Below are 20,063 nucleotides of genomic sequence, written 5' to 3' on the forward strand. Positions count from 1 at the left end.
GTGTGACTTCCGGTTGGCTGTAGGAGCTTTCTGCACTCAATTGGAAGCTGCGTCAGACGTTTGGCTTCTGAAAAATGTTCCCAAACCGGAACACTCACTTCCGGGTTTGTGGCGTTCGGGAGCCGATTTGTTCGGGAGCCGTTTGACAACCAAGGTACCACTGTACTAATTGGAAGACTATGACTAGGCATTGGTATGCCTCCCCTGATGCATTTTAGGGCTTGAGCTGTGTTATTGCAGCTGTGGATTTATACTTGCTTAGGCATAGCACTCTCTATATGGTTCAAGGAGTGTAGTAATTGGGGGCAACTGGCCCTGCCCCCAAGCTTTCATTTTGCTTCATTTGCTTGCCCCTTCAATTGTTGGACTTTTGTGCTCTGCTTTTTTATTTTAAAAAAAGTAAGATGGCTCACATCTGCAATCTGCCCATCACAATCTAAATGTTGTATTATCCTGTTTTGTATTATTTCCCTGTTCTTTAGGGGACTGAGTTTATGGACAATCTTGCTAAATGCCTTCGCTATTATATTGCTGATCGTTTAAACAATGATCCAGGATGGAAAAACTTGGCAGTAAGTTTCATACCCGTATTGTTCAATAAATGGAACTTGTACTATTCTTGACTGATGCAAATGAGTTCCAGAAGATAGTTGTTTTAATTGAAGAAGATATACCAACAGTTTAACATCCAGGTATAGTTTAGGAGTTCCCAAGGTGTTTAGCTGTTTTATCTCAGATGTGGAAATTTTGAAAACCTTTCATTAGATCACTTCCTCATTTAGCAGTTATAGGCTAAAATCCATAGTTACTTTTGGAGTGTGTGAGCCCAGTGGCATTTTGACCCCACCTGTACCATATCAACTTTGAAACACGCTTGGCTTAAAAAGCAGCTTTTCATGTGTGGTGTGGCAAGGCAAGATGCGGGGGGTGGGGGGCATGTCCCCGAATATACCTGTGTGCCGTAAGAGGGTCTGGTGTGCCTTGAAAAATTCACTACTAATAACATAAGAGCCCGACTGGACCAGGCCAAAGCTCTGTCTAGTTCTCTCAGTGACTAGAAGACTCCTGTGGGAATCCTGCAAGCAGGACCTGAGCACAGCAGCACTCTCCACACATGCAGGTCCCAGCTACGGCTATTCAGAGGCATAGAGTCTCCAGCCATGGAGGTCGAGTGTAGTCCTCATGGCTAGTAGACAAATTCATGGAGGAAAAGGCTAATAGCCTCTTAAAGCCATCCAAGTTAGTGACCTTCACTACATCTTGTGGAGCGAACTCCATAGTTGAACTTTCGGATGTTTGATGCCAATAAAAGGTTTGATGATTATGATGATAGTGGAACTGTGTGCTGTGTGAAGAGGCCCTCTATTGCCTTGAAGCGGGAAGGTTCCATGTGCTGGTGCCTCCGCCCCTCACACAGCCTGCTGTATAGCTGATAGGCATGGTAGGATCACCTGGAAAGGCTTTCTGCCTGGGAAAAATGGGGGAGCAGGAGGCATTATCATCCAGACCATCTCATAGTTGTAAGGAGGATGTGTGAATGTTGTTTTGGGGAGTGATGTGTAACTTTGTGCATGAGTGCAATGCGCTTCCAGTTTTGATTTATTTTTTTAAAATGTCCTAGGTCTTCAGGAACACTGTGCCAAATAACACAAATTAGTAGTAATTTTAATGGTGTTGCAAAGTATTGAGTGTTTCACTCTACTTTTTATGTTTCCTCTTTGTGGTGATGTTTGTAGGTTATTTTATCTGATGCTAGTGCTCCGGGTGAAGGTGAACACAAAATCATGGATTACATACGAAGGCAAAGAGGTATTTTTTTGCAGTTTCTACAGTAAAAGTTGTATCTACTGATATTAGTAAAAGTGGGCTGTTCAATGTGAATAGATCTACTTTTTCTGAATATTTTTATGCAAAAGTGGATAAGCAAAACAGATGTGAAAAAAGGTGTTTAGAACAGTAAAGAGAGGTGTGGTTTTTTTATGAATCATAAATACTATAGTGGTTTTAGAACATTAGATACAGTACAGTATTAGAATTAAAAACATAGAGCAACTTGGAATGAAATATTGACCTTTAAAATGGGAAGGAAGGAGAGAGTGAGGAAGACTGGCAAAGACAACACCAGGGCCGGCTCCAGTTGGGCTTTGGGCTTAATCTTCATGAATTTGGAATCTGATTAAATGGCAAACAATCATTAAATATCCTGGCAGCTACAGGTATTCATATTATCTTGTAAACCGCCCTGAGATCTTTTGATGAAGGGCGGTACAGTCGTACCTTGGTTCTTGAAGAGAATGCATTCCGGGAGTCCCTTTGACTCCTGGAACCATTCGAAAACCAAGGTGTGGCTTCTGATTGGCTGCAGGAGCATCCTGCAGCCAATCGGAAGCCATACCGAACGTTTGGCTTCCAAAAATCATTAGAAAACCAGAACAGTCACTTCTCGGTTTCGATTGTTTGGGACCAAGGCGTTTGAGTTCCAAGGCACGCCTATAAATCAATAGTATTCTGGTGAAAACGCCACTAGGTCTGCCAGTTTTATCAACTTTCTACTTCTGTATTGCCTTTCTGACCTCTTGACTGTCTATTGTGCTTTTGCAATTTATTTATTTATTTATTTTATACGCTATCCTTTCCTACCAAAAGAGCCAAGGGCAGCATATGTAATTTTATTCAGCCTTAGAGGTCAGCAATGAGTAATTATTTCCTTCTGCCTAAGAATAATAAAATGTATCTAACATTTCTTTCTTTTTTGCTTTAGCTCAACCGAATCATGATCCAAACACCCATCACTGTTTGTGTGGTGCTGATGGTAAGTCCATTCTTAGTTTTCTTCCATTAGTAATTCTTCTAGCAGTTAAGTAGAGAATGATTTGTATGGGTCAGTACTGTGTATACTGAGTAAACCACATTTGTAAATGTGGCAATGCCATCTTGGGGTCTACAGTTATATTTTGGAGGTTACTAAGGTTGTTAAAAAACTTATGTCTACATAATTAACATATTTGCAATTGCTTAGAGCTTTTATTTACAATTAGTTGGTTGGCATCTGTCTGTTTTGGAAGACAATGGAGGAGTACACCTTTGGGTGTGAAGTCTAACTGTTGGAAGGTTGCAGCGTCTGCTGTGGCTCTAGAGACCAATAGAGGAGAGACATGTTTTATTGCATCTGGGGCAGAAGAAACCATCCAGTTGTGCTGCTGCAGATGCACCAAGACATTTCTTCTGTCTGCGCTCCTCCCAGCAATCATTTCTCCTCTGGGCACTGGTGTAGATGCATGACCTGACTCTGTTTTCAGGTACTGCGGTCATCTGTTGCCGATTCTCACATGGTGTGGTTGATATTGCCAGCCTTCATAGCATGTTTGCAAGCATCTTTGTAGCGCATGGTTTGCCAATGGGTCTGGTGCCTGAATTTACAGTTAAGCAGTATACATATTCTGTTATGAAAAATAATAATGTTATACTGCTAATTGACATTGTTTTGTTCGGAGGATCATCTGCATTGGCCATTATTGTAGTTATTTACTTAGTATTTGATTTTTGCTTTATTTCTTTTATAGCTGACCTAATTATGTTGGGATTGGCTACACATGAACCAAACTTTACTATAATTAGAGAAGAATTTAAGCCTAATAAACCAAAGCCATGTGCTCTTTGCAACCAGTTTGGACATGAAGTTAAGGACTGTCAGGGTCTGCCAAAAGAAAAAAAAGGGGAGGTAGGTTGAACAGTTTGCTCACTTTCTCAAGAGCCAGCGTGTTGTGCAAGAGAATGAAATGATAGGTTTGAACGAAGGAGATTCCTGTTGAGATCCTTCCTTAGCCATGAAGTCATTGTGTGGCTTTGAGTAATCTCTGTCTCTCAGACTAACATTGCAGGTTGGCAACAAGGACATACTGAAACCCATTCTCAACTATTTGTAAAGGAAGGAACACAAAGCAGGATTCATTTCCTTGAAATAAATGTGGTCTAACAAATTATGGGACTTGTGGGGAGGGGCAGATCAATTCAGCAGAAATGCCAAAATGTGTTTAAATATTGTGCAGCAAAATGGGAATGGGATGACAGATTAGAGGCAGCTCTGCAAGTTTAGACTTCATCCCCTTGATTTCAGAAACAGTCCCAGATACTCTTACCTGAGAATAAAGCATGCACAGGAATTTTCTGTAATCTTAATTTATTATTGAAGTGGCATTCTGAAACACACCTTTCTAGAGCAAAGAACTTAGTGAATTTAGCAGGACTTAGTTCTGAATAAACATGCTTAGGCCTGTGCTGTGGGAGAAGGTACTCTAAAGTAAAGCTTACATACAAATGGTATACCATTTTCCTCTTTTGTAGCACGATCAATTTGCAGATTGTCCTCCTGGTTCGGAACAAGAATTTATCTTTATTCGCTTATGTGTTTTGAGAGAAGTAAGTAATATTTGGATGTGTTTGAACTAAGGCTGTAATCCTATGCAGTGGGTCTCTGGACCTGTTAAATACAGTGGGGCTAACTTCCAAGCCAATGGGCACCAGTTGCCATGGCAACCAAAAAATTAATTCTGGCAATCGGCCAGGAGAAGCCATGTGTCTTGCCCTTTGTTTTTTGTTAGCTACCAGCATTTTCCCTGTTAAGCAGCAAGAGGTGGTTTCAGGACATGCTGCTGCTGCTGCTGAATGGTCTTACATTTAATCCTGCCCTGCCTACTCTTCTCTCATTCCTCTGACTAGGTTGGCATTTTGAGGCATTACTTCTGTTAGTCAGCTTTGTTCAGCTACCATACAAGGGTTTTGTGTGTCTTGCTTCTCCAGAGAGTCTTGCCTGCAAGGTCTTTCTCCGTTCCCAGCCTCCGCTCTCTTCTTCGCAGCTGGCATCTCTCTTTCACGCACCCCACTTTCCATCTCAGAAAGGAGGGGGGGACTGCAGAAGTTTCACAAGGGCTCCCCACATTTTGTTCTTCAGAGGCTGATAAAGGAACAAAAAAGATGAACTGGTTGTGATGTAAGCTGCAGCAAAGGAAAAAACAAAAATCTGGAGTAGACTTTTTTACGGCATGGAAAGATCATGTTCCTAGCCTTTTTAGCCATGACAAACAAGTTAGAGGGAAGGAGAAAATTTTAATTTTGCCAAGCTGCTGGAGGTGAATTTGGAAAAAATCAGGACTGGGGGTTTTGGAGGATGAAATTGTTGGGGGAGGACATTACTTAATTTCAAGGAAGAGTTATGCAGGAATTCCAGTTTGTAGGGAAAGAGTGTCTTTGCTAGATTCTCACCTTAATTCTGTGAGAGAGACAGATTGCGCTTGCTTGATGGAAATGGCTACTTACCTGAATCTGTAATGGATGGAAAGAGATACCGTAAGCATTTTCCATATGCTCTGATAGCTTAGCCATGGTGGTCTAGGCACTGGTAACCTCAAGCTGTATTACTGCAAGTCCAAGATTAAGGCTGGTTTGGAAGCTGCAGCTACTGCAGAATGCTGGTTAATTACAGCAGTTGACATCACTTTTCAAGAACTTGCACTGGCTTCCAATATGCTACTGGGCCACATTTAAGGTGCCCTTAGCAATTTCAAACCAGCCTACCTGAAGGGTCACCTTTCTCCTTACATTCTGCATATTCTTTGAGATGGTGGGTGTTATTGTTTTGTCTTATTAGAGTTTGTATTTTGTATTTTTATACTGTAAACTGCCCTGTGATCCTTGGATCGAGGGTGGTATAAAAATTTAATAAATAAATATGCTTAAGTCACTTTAGACATCTATTTGGAACGGAAGTGGGACATTAGGCATAGCAGTACCTTTATTGTGGACTTGATGGCCTGTCAGGCAGGTTTTTGTGCCCCACTTTGAGAATTCCCTCGATTTAGTGGTATAGAACTTTATGTATAAATAACTGCACACTAACATTTTATTTCTAGTAGCATCTGTAGAAATGTGTTCCATTTCTCTCTCTCTCTCTCAAATAATTCTAGTATTTGGAAAGAGAGCTAACGATGGCCAGTTTGCCTTTCACTTTTGATGTTGAAAGAAGTATCGATGACTGGGTTTTCATGTGTTTCTTTGTGGGAAATGACTTTCTTCCTCATTTACCTTCGTTAGAGATCAGGTATGGAAAGCAGCATTATATGCAAAGTTACTTGATGTGGTGAAAGGTTGTACAATGAATGTTATGAGAACGTGTTTAGGTGTCCAAAAGACTTTGGGCTCTTCCTGTGCAATTTCCCCCTATTTTTCAGAACCAATAGCATACCATAACCTTGTTTTGAAAGTTCCTTCAGTTTCAAAAATGGTTTGCTATGTGGCATAGAGTGGGGCTGATATTTGAAAAGCAAAAGCCTAAAGCCCTCTTTGGTGTACAACATTTAGCTTTTAGATTTAAGGCAACCCTTACCCAAACTGAGTATGTGTGCTGTCTCTGTTTTCCTTAAAAACAAAACAAAACTGTTTTTATTTATTTTCATGGTAGAGAAGAAAATTTTTGAGAAAACAATTGTTACAATAGTAAACAACAAATTACAAACTTTTATCATGCCATGTGTTAAAGTTTCATTTGATTCCTCTAGAGTTCACACCACATTTTCCCATGAGTGCTGAGTAGATTCTTGCCAGCCTGAACAATTTATGTATTCAGTAAACATTTGCCATACATTATAAAAGGAATATGGATTGTGTTTGCCCTCTTCCGCTCTCACCTGGCATGTTATTTTCTCAGCCAATTCTATTGACCATTTTCTGTTATACCAAGATGTGTAACAATAAAACTTGGAGGTTATGTAGCAATTCTGAGTCTTCAAGATGTGTCATGTAATAATGTTGCCTTGTTCTAGGAACCTTACGCAACTCTTCTCAACCTTGGGTTCCCAGATGTTGTTGGACTACAACTCCCACCATCCTCAGCTGGCCAAGGGTGATGGGAGTTGTAGTCCGGAAACGTCTGGAGATTGGAGGTTCCTGCCAATAGGAGCAGAGCAAGAATGGCTTTAGACAAGGGAGAGCTGAGATTCCTCCATTGCAGGGGGTTGGACTAGATGACCATGAGGGTCACTTCCACCTCTGCAATTCTGTGGTTCTGTAATAGGGCTTTAGCTGTTCCAAACTTATTAACTACAATTGGTTATCAAGTGTGTGTGTGATTTGAGGCTTTTTAAATGCATGACGTCATATAAATAATTACCGTATTTTTCTGTGTATAAGACTAGGGTTTTTCCCTAAAATAATAATGTTAAAAATTAGGGGGCGTCTTATACTCTGGAACACCCCCCCCCCATTTTCTTAAATCTGAGTCCCCCAAAATAGGGATGTCTTATACATGGGGGCATCTTATAGACAGAAAAATACGGTACTTTGTATTGTTTATATTTATCCTGCACATTACATTGAGGCTTCTTGAACGTCTGATTCCTCTGTGCCATGGACTGGGCCTGGGCTCATTCCCTCCCAGTTTAGTAGCAAGCTTGCCCTGTCATGTGTGCAGGTGGTTGTTGGTGCTATGCCTTTATAGTACAGGTGATTCAGAAGTGCTTTCTCCTAAAGTTGAGTTTAGAGGTTTTTTCCAGACCCCTGCCTTTTCTAGTTTCCCATAAGATAATTATAACAACTCTAATGAGTTAGGTCGCTGCTGCTTGTCGCTGAAGGAAAGCATTCATGGGTTTTCCTTGTTTCCAATGATATTCGTTATGGGAAGGAATGGCAGCAGGCCCTCTGTGAGATCAGCACTGGTTCACAGATTAGTAACTAAATGCTGGTTCAGACTGTGTGTGTACAACATCCTGTAAAATGGCTAAATGAATTCATTTATATTTGTTTCACAGGGAAGGAGCAATTGATCGTCTAGTGAACATTTATAAAAATGTTGTGCACAAAACTGGGGTAAGCCATCTCACCCGCCCACCCCAATTTAATCTCGTGGAATTTTAGGAGAAGGAAAGATCGTTACAGTTCTGTTTTACAATTTACAGGGATACCTTACAGAAAATGGCTATGTCAACTTGCAAAGAGTGCAAATGATCATGTTATCTGTTGGAGAAGTTGAAGATAATATTTTTAAGAAGCGAAAAGATGATGAGGTAAAAGAGTTCCTGTGACATATTTATTGTGTATCTGTGTTTTATAGAGAATAGTTTAATTTAATTACATTATTGAAAACAGTGAGTGTGGTTTATAATAATCTTCGTGTTACTCTAGTATGCAATAAATTTAAAAATCATGTTTTAACCAGAGACATTAGAGGATAGTTTGCCTCTGTAAGCTGTCAATGAATGTGTGCTGTATCTGGGGTTTATTTGATTTTTTGAATGGCTGGTTTAATGTTTTTAAGTCAGTTCTGTGAGGAAGGGAAAAGAAACAGGAGCCGTGTTGGCCCATGAGAGAGAGAGGGAGTGTAAGGAAGCAAAACAAACAATAACTTCATTAGGACCAACAAAAATAATAAATAAGTATGCAAACCTTTGAGTTGAACAGAATACTTCTTTCACTTGCATGTGAGGGGGGGGGAATGCAAAAACAGAAAAAGATTGTTGCTGGGCAGGGTGTTGCATAAGACATTCTTGGACAAAGAAGCAATGGTAGCTGTCTTACAGCAGACATCAGCTTCAGCTTCCATTATGCTGAGCAACATTTTCCCATTCCCCCCCACCTTTTGATTTTTGCTCAGCGTCTAGTCTGTAAAAGACCTAGTAAACATGAAAGCTTGCACGTTGCTTTGTGATTGACGGTGACATGTTGGGTGTGGAGTGTCTATGTGTGTGATGTGGTAGGAAAGCACCTGGAGATTTAAATAAACAAATGGATACTCCTAAACATTTTTATGAGTATTTTAGTTGGATTCCAGTTTTGTTTAGAACAACAGCATTTTTTGTAGCAGGAAGTAGGGAGTTCTGCATATGGCAAGTATGAATAATTGTTTGAGCATCCCCCCCCCCCCAAGAAATGACCCTAATAAATATTTCTGATGTTTTTGGTTTTTTCCATGTAATTTGTATGGCACACAGCTCTAATATCTTCATTCTTCATTTTAGGAAAATTTCAGAAGAAGGCAGAAGGATAAAAGAAAAAGGATGAAAGTAAATATAGAGCTTCTAGCCCTGTTGTTTTTCCTTGCAACATCCTAATTTAAGGCAAATATATCAGTTAGGGTAAAAACAGTCCTAATATGGTTATTTATTTATGTAAGCCAACTTCTTGACCATTTTGAGTTAAAATGTAGGCTCAAAATAAATAAATAATATTGCAGCTTTTTGCAATACCCATTCTATCCCAAATCACAAACTACTATTGAAGTTTCTCTTGGACGCGTAACATGGGGGCCTTTGAGAAACATGCTTAGTGCTTCATTAGGCTCATGGAACTAGCTGAACAATGATTTATATCTCAGCTGCAGCAAATGATCCAGACTCCAAATAACATCTGTGTGCATGCCCAAGAACGCATCTGCCCCCATAAGATCTTTGACTCCCCCCCCCCCCACACACTGTGTCTGGACCTACTTTCAGTTAGGAAACTGTCTTGCTGAGCAGCATGGAACGCTGCTTGGGTACATAAACCCCTTAGCTATAGGTTCCTTAGATGCTAGACTAAATTCAAGGCATACAGAACAATCTTATGCCTGTTTTTCAGAAGTAAATTCCATTGAATTAAATGAGGCTTTCCATAGAACTGCAATAATAAAGACTTCATATAAAAAAGATCATGTTTTTTGTGCCATTTTTACACTTCCTCACCCTCCCCCCAAAACTTTTTCTGGTAACTTTTATACAACAATTGAAACACCATGTATTCCACTGCTCCCAAGGCAGGGGGTGTCAATTGAACTCCTCTAAGTGTAGTCTTTACGGTAGATTTGTCTTCCCATCACTCTCATATCTCTACTTTAATGCCACCACCTTCCTCACATATGCCACCTGGATTAATAGCAGCTTATTCTAAGGCCAGGTCTCATATTTGATGTGAAACTTGTCAGAATTGTCTAGGAACACTGATGTTCGTGACTTAAATGTCTTCTTATATACATAAAAATATAAGAATGTTGCCATGCTGAAGTTTGGTTGGCTTCTGGCAGGTGGCAGGATGAACTACGGCATGACTGCCTTTCTCCTTTGCCGCTAGACTGGTGAAAGGGAAAGTCCAAATCTTTTGCCCCTTCATTTCCCACTCCCCTACTTTTGCCACTGCTGGAAGGGAGGCAGAGAATGAATGAGAGAAAGTGTTTCCACCCTTGCACCCTGCTGTGTTTCCTCCCTTCACCCTCCCCCCTCGCTCCTGCTGCCGCTCCAGAGAAAGAAGCCTCAGGCTTCCCTCCGTGGCAAGGAGGTCTGAGGGAGGTTGGCAACCTATGGGGGGGGACGGGGTGTTGGGGTGAAGTGAGCAGGGGTGGCAGCCCCTTTTATGCTTAGGATTGTACTGCTACTCTCCTGGTTAGATTTGGAAATGCAGCCTGTGACAGATGGCTAGCACATGTTTAGATTTTGGTTCTAAGCTTATTTCATAGTTGTAACACTTGCTCTGTTCTTTACAGCTGTTTTAGTAATGGAGATAACATAGTGACAAAACTGAAGCACTTTAACCAATCAACTAAAACAATCTAAATCCAAGTGGAAGCATTGGATAAAATGTATACTGCTACTTACTTATTTTATCAGTGGAACCCATAGGCTTTTGTGTACATAATTGCAGCCTCTGCTGAGTCTCAGCATTCAAGAAATATTTCATTCTTGCCTGGAAAATGATGATAAACATTTCTGCTAATGTATGTCTGCTCATCTAGAGGGAACAGCATTCTATGCCTGGTGGCCAGTTCACCCCACAACCTTTGGGGAGGGGAAATAGAGGAAGTCATCAACCAATCAATAATCCAAGACATGCAGCCTTTGAAATGAGAATGCAAGACAGACAGAGCACTGTAAGTGATTGATCTGAACTTTGTCACAAGCATAGAAGTAATGACTAAGTGAGTTTATAGACCTGTGGCTTACTAGTGGCTCAATTTTATTTCTGCAAGTGAATCTCTTTTAAGTACAACTTCAAGTTCTTTTAAATAGCTGTAGGTAAGCAACTGTCTGCTTGAACTTCACTATACATGTCACACCCTTATTTATTTATTTATTTATTTATTTATTTATTTATTTCAAATATTTACAAAACATCAGAACAATTATTAAAAGAGCTGACTATTCAGAACATTGTAAGCATCTGAACAGGCCTGTTAGCACAAACAAATTTCAAGAGATTGCAGGGGGTTAGAATAGATGAACCTTGTGGTCCCTTCTAACTCTGCAATTTTATGATTGTATGAAAGTGAGGTGCCTGAGAATTCCAAAGAGAACACAATACTTCTGGTTTCTGTTTATTGTAGTTTTCTACTGTTAATATTTATTGTTTTTGGCACTCTGAAATATCATTTATTTCCTCTTTCCCCACCATTCATCCAAAAATCCCTCCTTTTTCCTACTCCCCATTTTCTAATTTTACCTTTGCTCCCTTGGTCCTAGAGGTTAAACCCAGGGTGAGACCAGGAATTGCCTTTGTCTCCTTACCATGTGCCTCTGTGCATATGTTTGTATGCAAACATTAGTTTTAAAATGTTTAAAATGTGTTGTTGTTTTTTAATTGTTTTGATGTTTGCTGTCCTGGGTTCCTTTGAGAGGAAGGACTGGATAGAAATTTAATCAATCAGTCAAATTAATGAACTCTTGAGACATACACATACACACCCCAGTTTCATGTACAAGGAAGTTTGCTCCATATGTGTGGAGCCAAGACTGGCATTTTCCAGCACAAATTTCCACTGTTTACATGAAGTTAAAACAACATATATGCACTTTTAATGGTTTTAACTGATAGATGCACCTAATAAAATTGTAACACATAAAGTAGTCTTCAGCTCTGTTGAGTTGGGGGAGCAGGATCTCTAGTGGTATGTTTTCCTTCTTTTAAACACAGCGACTCTCTCTGCCTGCCGTATCACAATCTGCTTTTGAACCGCACCCCCCCCCCGGTGGCTTTTTACATGGAATGGAATGCTACTTGCTCAAAGCCACTTGGGTGCCTGGAACTGGCTTGTACATGATTCTTTTGGATCCCAGCTTCTGCACCTCAATAAAATAGATGGTTCTTTTTTTATTTCTTTATGACAAAGCCATTATTTTTATAAGTGTAATGAAACCTTTTTCCAACTATCTGCCTGACAACTGCATCCCCAGACTCCTTCAGCGTCTCCTAATGCGAGTTTCACCTCTGATGGTTCACCATCCCCAGCAGGAGGAATTAAGCGGAAAGTAGAGGACAGTGACAGTGAACCTGAGCCTGAAGATAATATCAGGTGATACATTTGGTACTTTGTTAGTGAATTGTCAAAAGGGATGTCGCCTCATTAATACTGTTTACCCTTTATCTATAGCACCTTCTAATGCTTTTCCATGATCTTTTTATCCACCAATAATTAATGTGGAGGGTTGGGATACTCAGGAAATTCCAGTGAGATGTGTAGGCTATAGCTGTTAAATTTTAAGTGTCTCCATTAGTATGCATGAAGGTTTTCGTCCTAAAAGCTACTACTCCCTTTGAGACTCAGCACCAGATTGGCTAGAGGTTCAATATTCAGCTCAGCAACTGTGAGCAGAATGTCATTGTTTTACAGCATAAATGAAACTGTTTAACTCTTAAAGTTCTACAACCAAATCTCTTTACTTAAGGCTTCAGCTCCTTTGGGGAATTGGATTATTGCTAAAGGATATACTTTTTACTCTCAAAATTCCAGGCTAAAAACCCAGCAGCTCCAGTTTAAAAAGCCTCAAGCTGGAAGCCTCTGCCTGTCAGGGTAGACAATATTTGGCTAAGTTGACCAGTGATTTGATTCTGTATAAGACAGCCTCATGAGTTCATACATTCTTCTGTGTACTCTTAAATATGTCAGAAATTGTGGCATGGATCCAAAGTAGCACAGAGTCACTGCTGCTTGTATATGGGCACCTCTTACAGCAACTCCCCTCTAAAATGCTTTCCAAAAGCTGGGGGATTCTCCATAATCGCTTTTAATGGGGAGCCTGTAGTTTTTTGGAGGACTGATGTACTCTTTTGTGCTTGTTGGATTCAGAAAATGTATTTTAATATACATGCTTCACTGTTAGGTTAACTGCTCCCAAGAGAAAGGATATTAGTTCCACAAGCAAAACTTGGAGCTCCTATTTCCTTCAAATAGCACACAGTTGTACTTCATGCTCACAACAAACTGTGTGGTAGCTTAGGCTGAGAGATGATGAGTTGTCCAAGCTCTCCACGTGCCACACAAATGTCATGGTCGAGCAAGGCCTGGTGACTGAGATCCAAAGAAGCTTCTTGGCACATGTCTCTATGTGTGTACAGAGACACACGCTGGGGAAGGGGTGGTTTCCCTTCCAGCTGAATCTGTTTCTTCTACCGTGTGCCAGAAGGACCTCTGTGAACCTCTATAAAAGCTTCTTAGGTGAAGTGAAGGGGGCTGCAGAAGGAAGAGGGGCCCGAAAAGCCTCTCTTTGAATCCCAGCCTATGTGCACTCATATGTTTGGCTAACAGGAAGGGAATGGAGGAAAGAATGAGAAAGGTATCTATGTTACTTACCTCTTAAGAGTTTTCTGGGGTGAACAAAGGCATGTGATGCTGTTATACTACTTAATCTTGTATTAAAACCATTTTAAAAATTGAATTGTATGTTATTTCAAGTCATGTTATACAAAAAATAATAACAAAGCTTGAATTGTTGTACAGGTTATGGGAAGCTGGCTGGAAACAGCGCTACTACAAGAACAAATTTGATGTTGACGTCTCTGATAAAAATTTCCGTCGTAAAGTTGTCCAGTCTTATGTAGAAGGGCTCTGCTGGGTTCTCCGGTACTATTACCAGGTACTTACTATCGTTCATTAAAATTTTTATAATTTCAAAAAACCTCATTTGCTTGTCTCCCAAATAATGTAATAAGACTCAGCAATGGCATAATCAGAGCTACATCTAGCATCATTGCTGGTATAGAATTGACAGAGGAGTATGCAAAGACCGGAGCAGGTTTTCATTGTAAATCTGGATATTTAGACACAGAGAAGACCCTGTGACATTTTCATTACTTGCTTGAAGCTGTCTTCATGAAATTGATTTTAGTAGCCATCTTTTTCTTCTTCTTTTTTTAAAGTATTATAATGGTTTAATTCTGTTAGCTATATTGAGCTCTTTAAAGCTTAATCAAGCAAATCATGTTGTAGTGTTGTAATGATGTTTTACAGCAACTTTATTTTGGTAAAACCCTGATACCACGAATGATCAGTCGGGAGTGCAATTATTATGTTATCTTTCTACAGAAGCGTATCAAAAAGTTTAAATTAAGATTTGGGACAATTATAATGCACTGCTATTGTGTGTGTGTGTAATGGTCAGAAATGTTTCATTCAATTGGAGTCTGAAGAAATGTTTAACAATAGATAATGAAGGATAGTTATTATAAAGATAAATAAAACAGGTCTGTTGTGCAGATTCAGAAACTTCTGGATTAGTTAAAGCCAGTAGACATTAACCACATTTAAATAAGATGCCCTCACACCCTGGCCTTCTCTATTTGCCATAGGGTTATGCTGAGGTAGTAGATTTGGTTTAGATTCAGGCATGTGTTTTGGAAGTTATTGGTGTTTGCTTTGAATTAGCACTTCGTGTTACTTTTGTCTGTATGATTTCTCAAATCACATCTCATGCCATTGTTTTTTGTAACTTCAAACTTCCTTAATATAAAAGGAACATGTTCTATGATTTCATGGGGACATCACTTTAAACCATGGTTTAACGCAGTATAAATGAGCTGAACCTCTTCTGAGGTTTATGCGCTCCTGCTTCCCTGCACAACCTTGCCTCTTGTTTGGTGTGGGAGACATCCACTGTGGGTTGTGCCTTTTCCAGCCACCCAGAAAGCAAGGGTGTGGTCTAGATTTTTCCCCCTTTATCCTTTCTCCTGCTGGTGGCTCCTCAGTTCATCTCTACCCTTTCCAGCATAGAAGTTGTGTTCCTCTCCCCATTATTCATAGCTCAGGCCTCTGTTTTTGGTATGCATCTCCTCTTCTTAAAAAATGTTCCTACCTTTCTTCTTCTTCTTCTTCTTCTTCTTCTTCTTCTTCTTCTTCTTCTTCTTCTTCTTCTTCAGCTTATTACAGCTATCTCTCTATAGCGCTTTTGATTCCACAATAAATAAATAAAGCCTTTTTGCCTCTGTTAGTTTTCTGTCTGGCTTTTGCCTTCTGCTCAACAATGGCTCCAACAACAAAACAGTCTTCTGGCAAACTAGCTGCAAAAAGTGAAAGTGCATTAGGATTGTTGGGAAGCAAACTATTGTCAGCTATAATTGCAACAGTCAGTGAGTCAGGATTCTGTGAGCTTGAAAAGTCTGAACTGTTTACTGACTGAAGGATTCTGCAGAAATGCACTCAGCCTGGCTTTATCTAGAACCTATAAGCCAGCTGTTCTTGCTCTTCAGATGACTTCTACCTCTTCTATCTTTGCTAGTCTCCTTACTGTAGCTGGAGGATCTTATTCAAAACCACAACCTGGACTGCAGTGTAATGCAGCAGCAAATAAAGCTAATGTTAATCTAGGCTTCATCAACAGAAGTCTGGTGTCCCAATCAAAGGAAGTCAGGGTCCTGCTCATTTAAACCCTGGTCAGACCAAACCCGGAATACTGTGCCCAGTTCTGGGCACCACAGGTTAAGAAGGATATTGACAAGCTAGAATGTGCATAGAGGAGACTTTGGCTAAACATTAGGAAGAACATCTGTATAGTAAGAGCTGTTCCACAATGGAACAGACTCACATGAGAGATGATAGACTCCTTTGGAGGTTTTTAAGCAGAGGTTGAGTGACCTTCTGTCATGCGTAATTTAGTTGAGATTCGTGCATTTCAGACGGTTTGACTACATGACCCTCAAGGTCCCTTCAGACTCTACAATTTTATGTCATTGACCCAAGGCATGTGACAGGCCACATGCTGGATCTGGTTTTCTCAACTGGGCAGCAAAGCACTCTGTATACATATACAAAATGATGGCATCTTATGCACGGTTGAAAGCAAGCTAGTTGAAGTCCCACAAATTAATTGCACACAAAGCAAAGAGCTTAAAAGCTCCTTTTGCAGTGGGTTTTCCTGGTGCAGAAATAGCTTTTAAGCTCTCTGTCTTGCTTACAGGCTCAGGGAGGCTCTTGCAGGAACTCAGACGGCCCTGTGAGAGCTTCCCAGAGCCTGGATAGCAAGGGAGGGTGTTGGCGCAAGGGTGTTTTGGGTATATGTAGTTTTGCCATTTCTGGAACATAACCCCCACAAAAGATACAGTTGTGCGGCAGGCATATAAATATAATTGTATAGGCATATGCTTCCTTGACACACTCCTGAAAAATGATAATTAGAATTTTGAATCTGTTGAGTTTAATTAATATGGTATCCATTATTAAAAGCAAATTTTGAGAAGCAATGCTTTTATAGAAACTGAAATGTTTTTGTTATGGAAAATGTTCTGCCCCATGCTGCTGACCGTTGGTGAATTGTATTGTAGATGTTACAATCACTTGATTTCTTTTTCAGTGAGTAAGTTTGGTATGCCATCTTTGCAGTATATTGCAAGAAGTTATCAATATGTAAAGCAGTGGCTACTGAGTTAGTAGTAATGTAAAATGACATTGCCACTGGAAAAGAGATTTGTGGTCACTGTTTCATTTGTTGAATTGGTATATTGGTCCCATATCTTAAGTTGGTTTACCAAAAAAATAATGATCAATATTTTGGCAAATACGTATGTTGCTTTAGAAATTGATGTGAATTAGTTACCAGATGGCTTTCAGTCTTGCCTGTCTCCCTACAGAAGAGTTACTGGGTCTTCTAGCTGTGACTTGGTTTCTTCTTACATTTTGCAAACTAGGGGTGTGCCTCCTGGAAATGGTATTATCCATTCCATTATGCGCCATTTGCTTCAGATTTTGAAGGAATTGCAGACATGCCCTCAGACTTTGAAAAAGGAACCAAACCGGTAAGATTACTGTTCATCTTTATAATTATTTGGAAGTCACTAATATTGTTATGGGGGTGATCAAAGTAGTTATTGCTGTTGACTTTTGTTTTTGGCAGTTCAGACCTCTTGAACAACTTATGGGAGTCTTTCCTGCAGCTAGTGGTAACTTTCTCCCACCAACTTGGCGGAATCTTATGACTGATCCGGTAAGAATTTTGCTTTTGTTTATTCACCTTTTCATCTATTCAAAATTGAAATGTTTGTTTTGATATTCTATTAATAGCTTCAGTATCTGTCTGAATAATGTGCCTGTTTTACTCTGTTTACTGGAGACAGAAAATTGGAAAACCAGACTGACTTGAGGTCAGGGTACACCTCTTCCAGTTGGAGCCCAATTTGTTCTTTGCTAGCTGTAGTGAACTGAGGAACAGTTAGAGCTAGGACAGTGTTTCTCAAACTGGGGCCTCCAGCTGTTGTCCTGCAACTCCCATCATCCCTAACCACTGGTCCTGCCAGCTAGGGATGATGGGAGTTGTAGTCCAACAACCACTAAGTTTGAGAAACACTGAGATAGGATGACCTCAAATGGCCCCACCAGCTGTCCCAATTCTGGTCAAGCCACATTGTGGAGCATGTACCCAAGATAAGCAATGAGAACTACAACTGGCAAGAGAGATTAAGGCTACTGTCTGAAGTGTTAACATTTAGAAAATGTCCAGAACTTGCAGTTTGAAATTTCAAACTTTAGAAGTGGTCATTGCACCAGAGCTTGAAAATTGTCAACAAAGTACTGTTCATTTTGACCTGTTCTTCGTACAGTGGTACCTCAGGTTATGAACAGCCTAGCCAATGAACTTTTTGGGTTGCAACCACTTCAAACCCGGAAATGAGTGTTCCGGGTTGTGTGGTGTGGTGTGTTTTTTTTTTTGGGGGGGGGATATATGAACATACTGTGGAGGTGCACTTCCGTTTTGAGTGTCACACTTCCATTGTCCAGCAGCGAAGAAGGGGGTCATCACGACGTTTCCCATAGCAGCAAGGGAGCGAAGCTGCGCGCCCGCCAGCCAGCTGGCTCTTGTCTCGGGAAACCGTGCGGCCTTTCCATGCACCTCCATCTCCCAAGCGGCTCGGCAGCAAGAACAAGTTCCCTCCACCTGGCCGGCAGCATGGGGGGGGGGGGATCTGTGTGGATCCCAGTTCAACTGCTGATTGATTGATTGATTGTGTGACTGTGGAAATGGATAAAAGTGCCCCCCCCATCCAAACAATGACTATCATTAGTACAGGGAAGAAAAATTTTTACTTTTCATTTTTATCATCTACAATACTGTTTTATTTATTTTATAGTATTGTATAGTACATTGATTATTGTTTTCATTTTATGGATCAATGGCCTTGTTAGGTAGTAAAATTCATGTGAAATTGCTGTTTCAGGGGTTGCTTTTCATTGTCTGGAACGGATTAATCCGTTTCCATTACTTTCTATGGGAAAGCACGGCTTGGTTTAAGAACGCTTTGGTTTAAGAACAGACTTCCAGAACGGATTAAGTTTGTAAACCAAGGTACCACTGTACTGAGTTTGAAAAAAAGAAAAGAAATAGCTTATATGTATTATTATTTTTAATTCAGAAAACTTTATAGACCACTTCACCAAAAAAGATGACGAGTCAGTGTGGTGTAGTGGTTAGAGTGTCAGACTTGGACCTGGGAGATCAGGGTTCGAAACCCCCATTTGGCCATGAGGTTCACTGGGGGACTGTGGATCCATCACTGCCTCTCACCCTAATTTACCTCATGGGGTTGTTGGGGTAAAGGAGGAAGGACTGGACCACCTTGCACTCCTTGGAGAAAAGGGGGGATGTAAATGCAACAAGAGCTAAATAGGATCTCTAAGCTTGTGCAAGATTAATCTAACTCTTCATCTGTTACTGTACAAATCTCTGAATCACTGTAATGATCTTGTTTTTTAAAAAACAGGAATCAAGTATAATTGATTTTTACCCTGAAGACTTTGCTATTGATTTGAATGGAAAGAAATATGCTTGGCAAGGTAACATTTAAGATCACGAAATTAATACTTGTTCATAAATATGTCTTTGGAGTCATTTGAACAAAACAAGAAAGAATTTATTCTGTAAGTCATGTTTGCAACCACTTGCCAAAATGATTTATGTGTCTGTTATCAGATAACATTATTTTGGCTTGGAAATTAACTAAAACACAATTCATTATTCATGTAGCATATTTTGTTTTGGAGTATTTTAATTATTTAGCTGCTTTGAGTTACTTTTATAACAGAAAGCCAGATAGAAATGCTTGAAAATAATTTTTGGGGTCTTGCATTCTTCAGTAATTTTATTAGGATTCTGAAAACCTTTATAACTTGGAATGTAGAACTTCTGAATTAGCAAAAAACTAAAAGCTAATACCATAATGAACTGAAGAAAAGTTACATATTTACAAGTATACTTTGACACAGTTCATTGGTACAGTCTAACCAAAGTTAACTTTAAATCTTCTAGTCTTCATTTTAAAGAGTGTTTATTGACTAGGTTGTGCTTTATACTTTTGCAGCATTTATTTCTGCTGACTAAAGAGAGTTGAAATGTGACTGTGCCCATAAGGAATATATACATGATTTCATGTATGCCTTGGAACGTAACCCCCGCGTAAAGAGGAGGTTGCCTGTACCATTAAGTCTCACTAATTTCAGTGAGAGAGCTAAACCATACGCTTAGCTTGGCTTGATTTGGTGAGCCACTGTAAGAACAGGATGTTGAACTAGGTAAGACTAGGGTCGGATCCATTAAGGATCTTTTTATGATTTGGGGACAATTTCATCTTGCCAAAGTTTCTTCTACCCTTTTGTACTATTTTGTAACCTTACGTTTTGTACTATTAAAAAGAAAACATGAGCTCTAATGAGTTGTTTTCTGTAGGAGTTGCACTGCTGCCTTTTGTTGACGAACGCCGCCTGAGAGCTGCTCTAGCAGAGGTGTATCCTGACCTCACCCCTGAAGAAAGTAAGAGTTGCAGGATTAAATCATCTTTCTGAGTACCAG

General features: G+C 40.0%; 1 protein-coding gene across 1 annotated transcript in view; it reads left to right on the forward strand.

Annotated features, from left to right (window-relative positions):
- Positions 1-20,063, forward strand: part of XRN2 (5'-3' exoribonuclease 2) — a 64,318-nt gene that overhangs the window by 16,581 nt on the left and 27,674 nt on the right. The window contains exons 6-21 of the mRNA XM_083448614.1: positions 483-572; positions 1,737-1,809; positions 2,762-2,812; positions 3,564-3,721; positions 4,345-4,419; positions 5,964-6,097; positions 7,803-7,860; positions 7,950-8,057; positions 9,009-9,053; positions 10,754-10,888; positions 12,189-12,307; positions 13,733-13,868; positions 16,912-17,019; positions 17,118-17,207; positions 18,979-19,051; positions 19,941-20,024. Coding sequence (XP_083304740.1) covers positions 483-572; positions 1,737-1,809; positions 2,762-2,812; positions 3,564-3,721; positions 4,345-4,419; positions 5,964-6,097; positions 7,803-7,860; positions 7,950-8,057; positions 9,009-9,053; positions 10,754-10,888; positions 12,189-12,307; positions 13,733-13,868; positions 16,912-17,019; positions 17,118-17,207; positions 18,979-19,051; positions 19,941-20,024 — 1,537 coding nt within the window. The remainder of the gene's footprint in view (positions 1-482; positions 573-1,736; positions 1,810-2,761; positions 2,813-3,563; positions 3,722-4,344; positions 4,420-5,963; positions 6,098-7,802; positions 7,861-7,949; positions 8,058-9,008; positions 9,054-10,753; positions 10,889-12,188; positions 12,308-13,732; positions 13,869-16,911; positions 17,020-17,117; positions 17,208-18,978; positions 19,052-19,940; positions 20,025-20,063) is intronic.

The sequence above is a fragment of the Podarcis tiliguerta genome (genome assembly GCF_965153285.1).
Source record: "Podarcis tiliguerta genome assembly, chromosome: 7".
In the NCBI taxonomy this organism is placed as follows: Eukaryota; Metazoa; Chordata; class Lepidosauria; order Squamata; family Lacertidae; genus Podarcis; species Podarcis tiliguerta.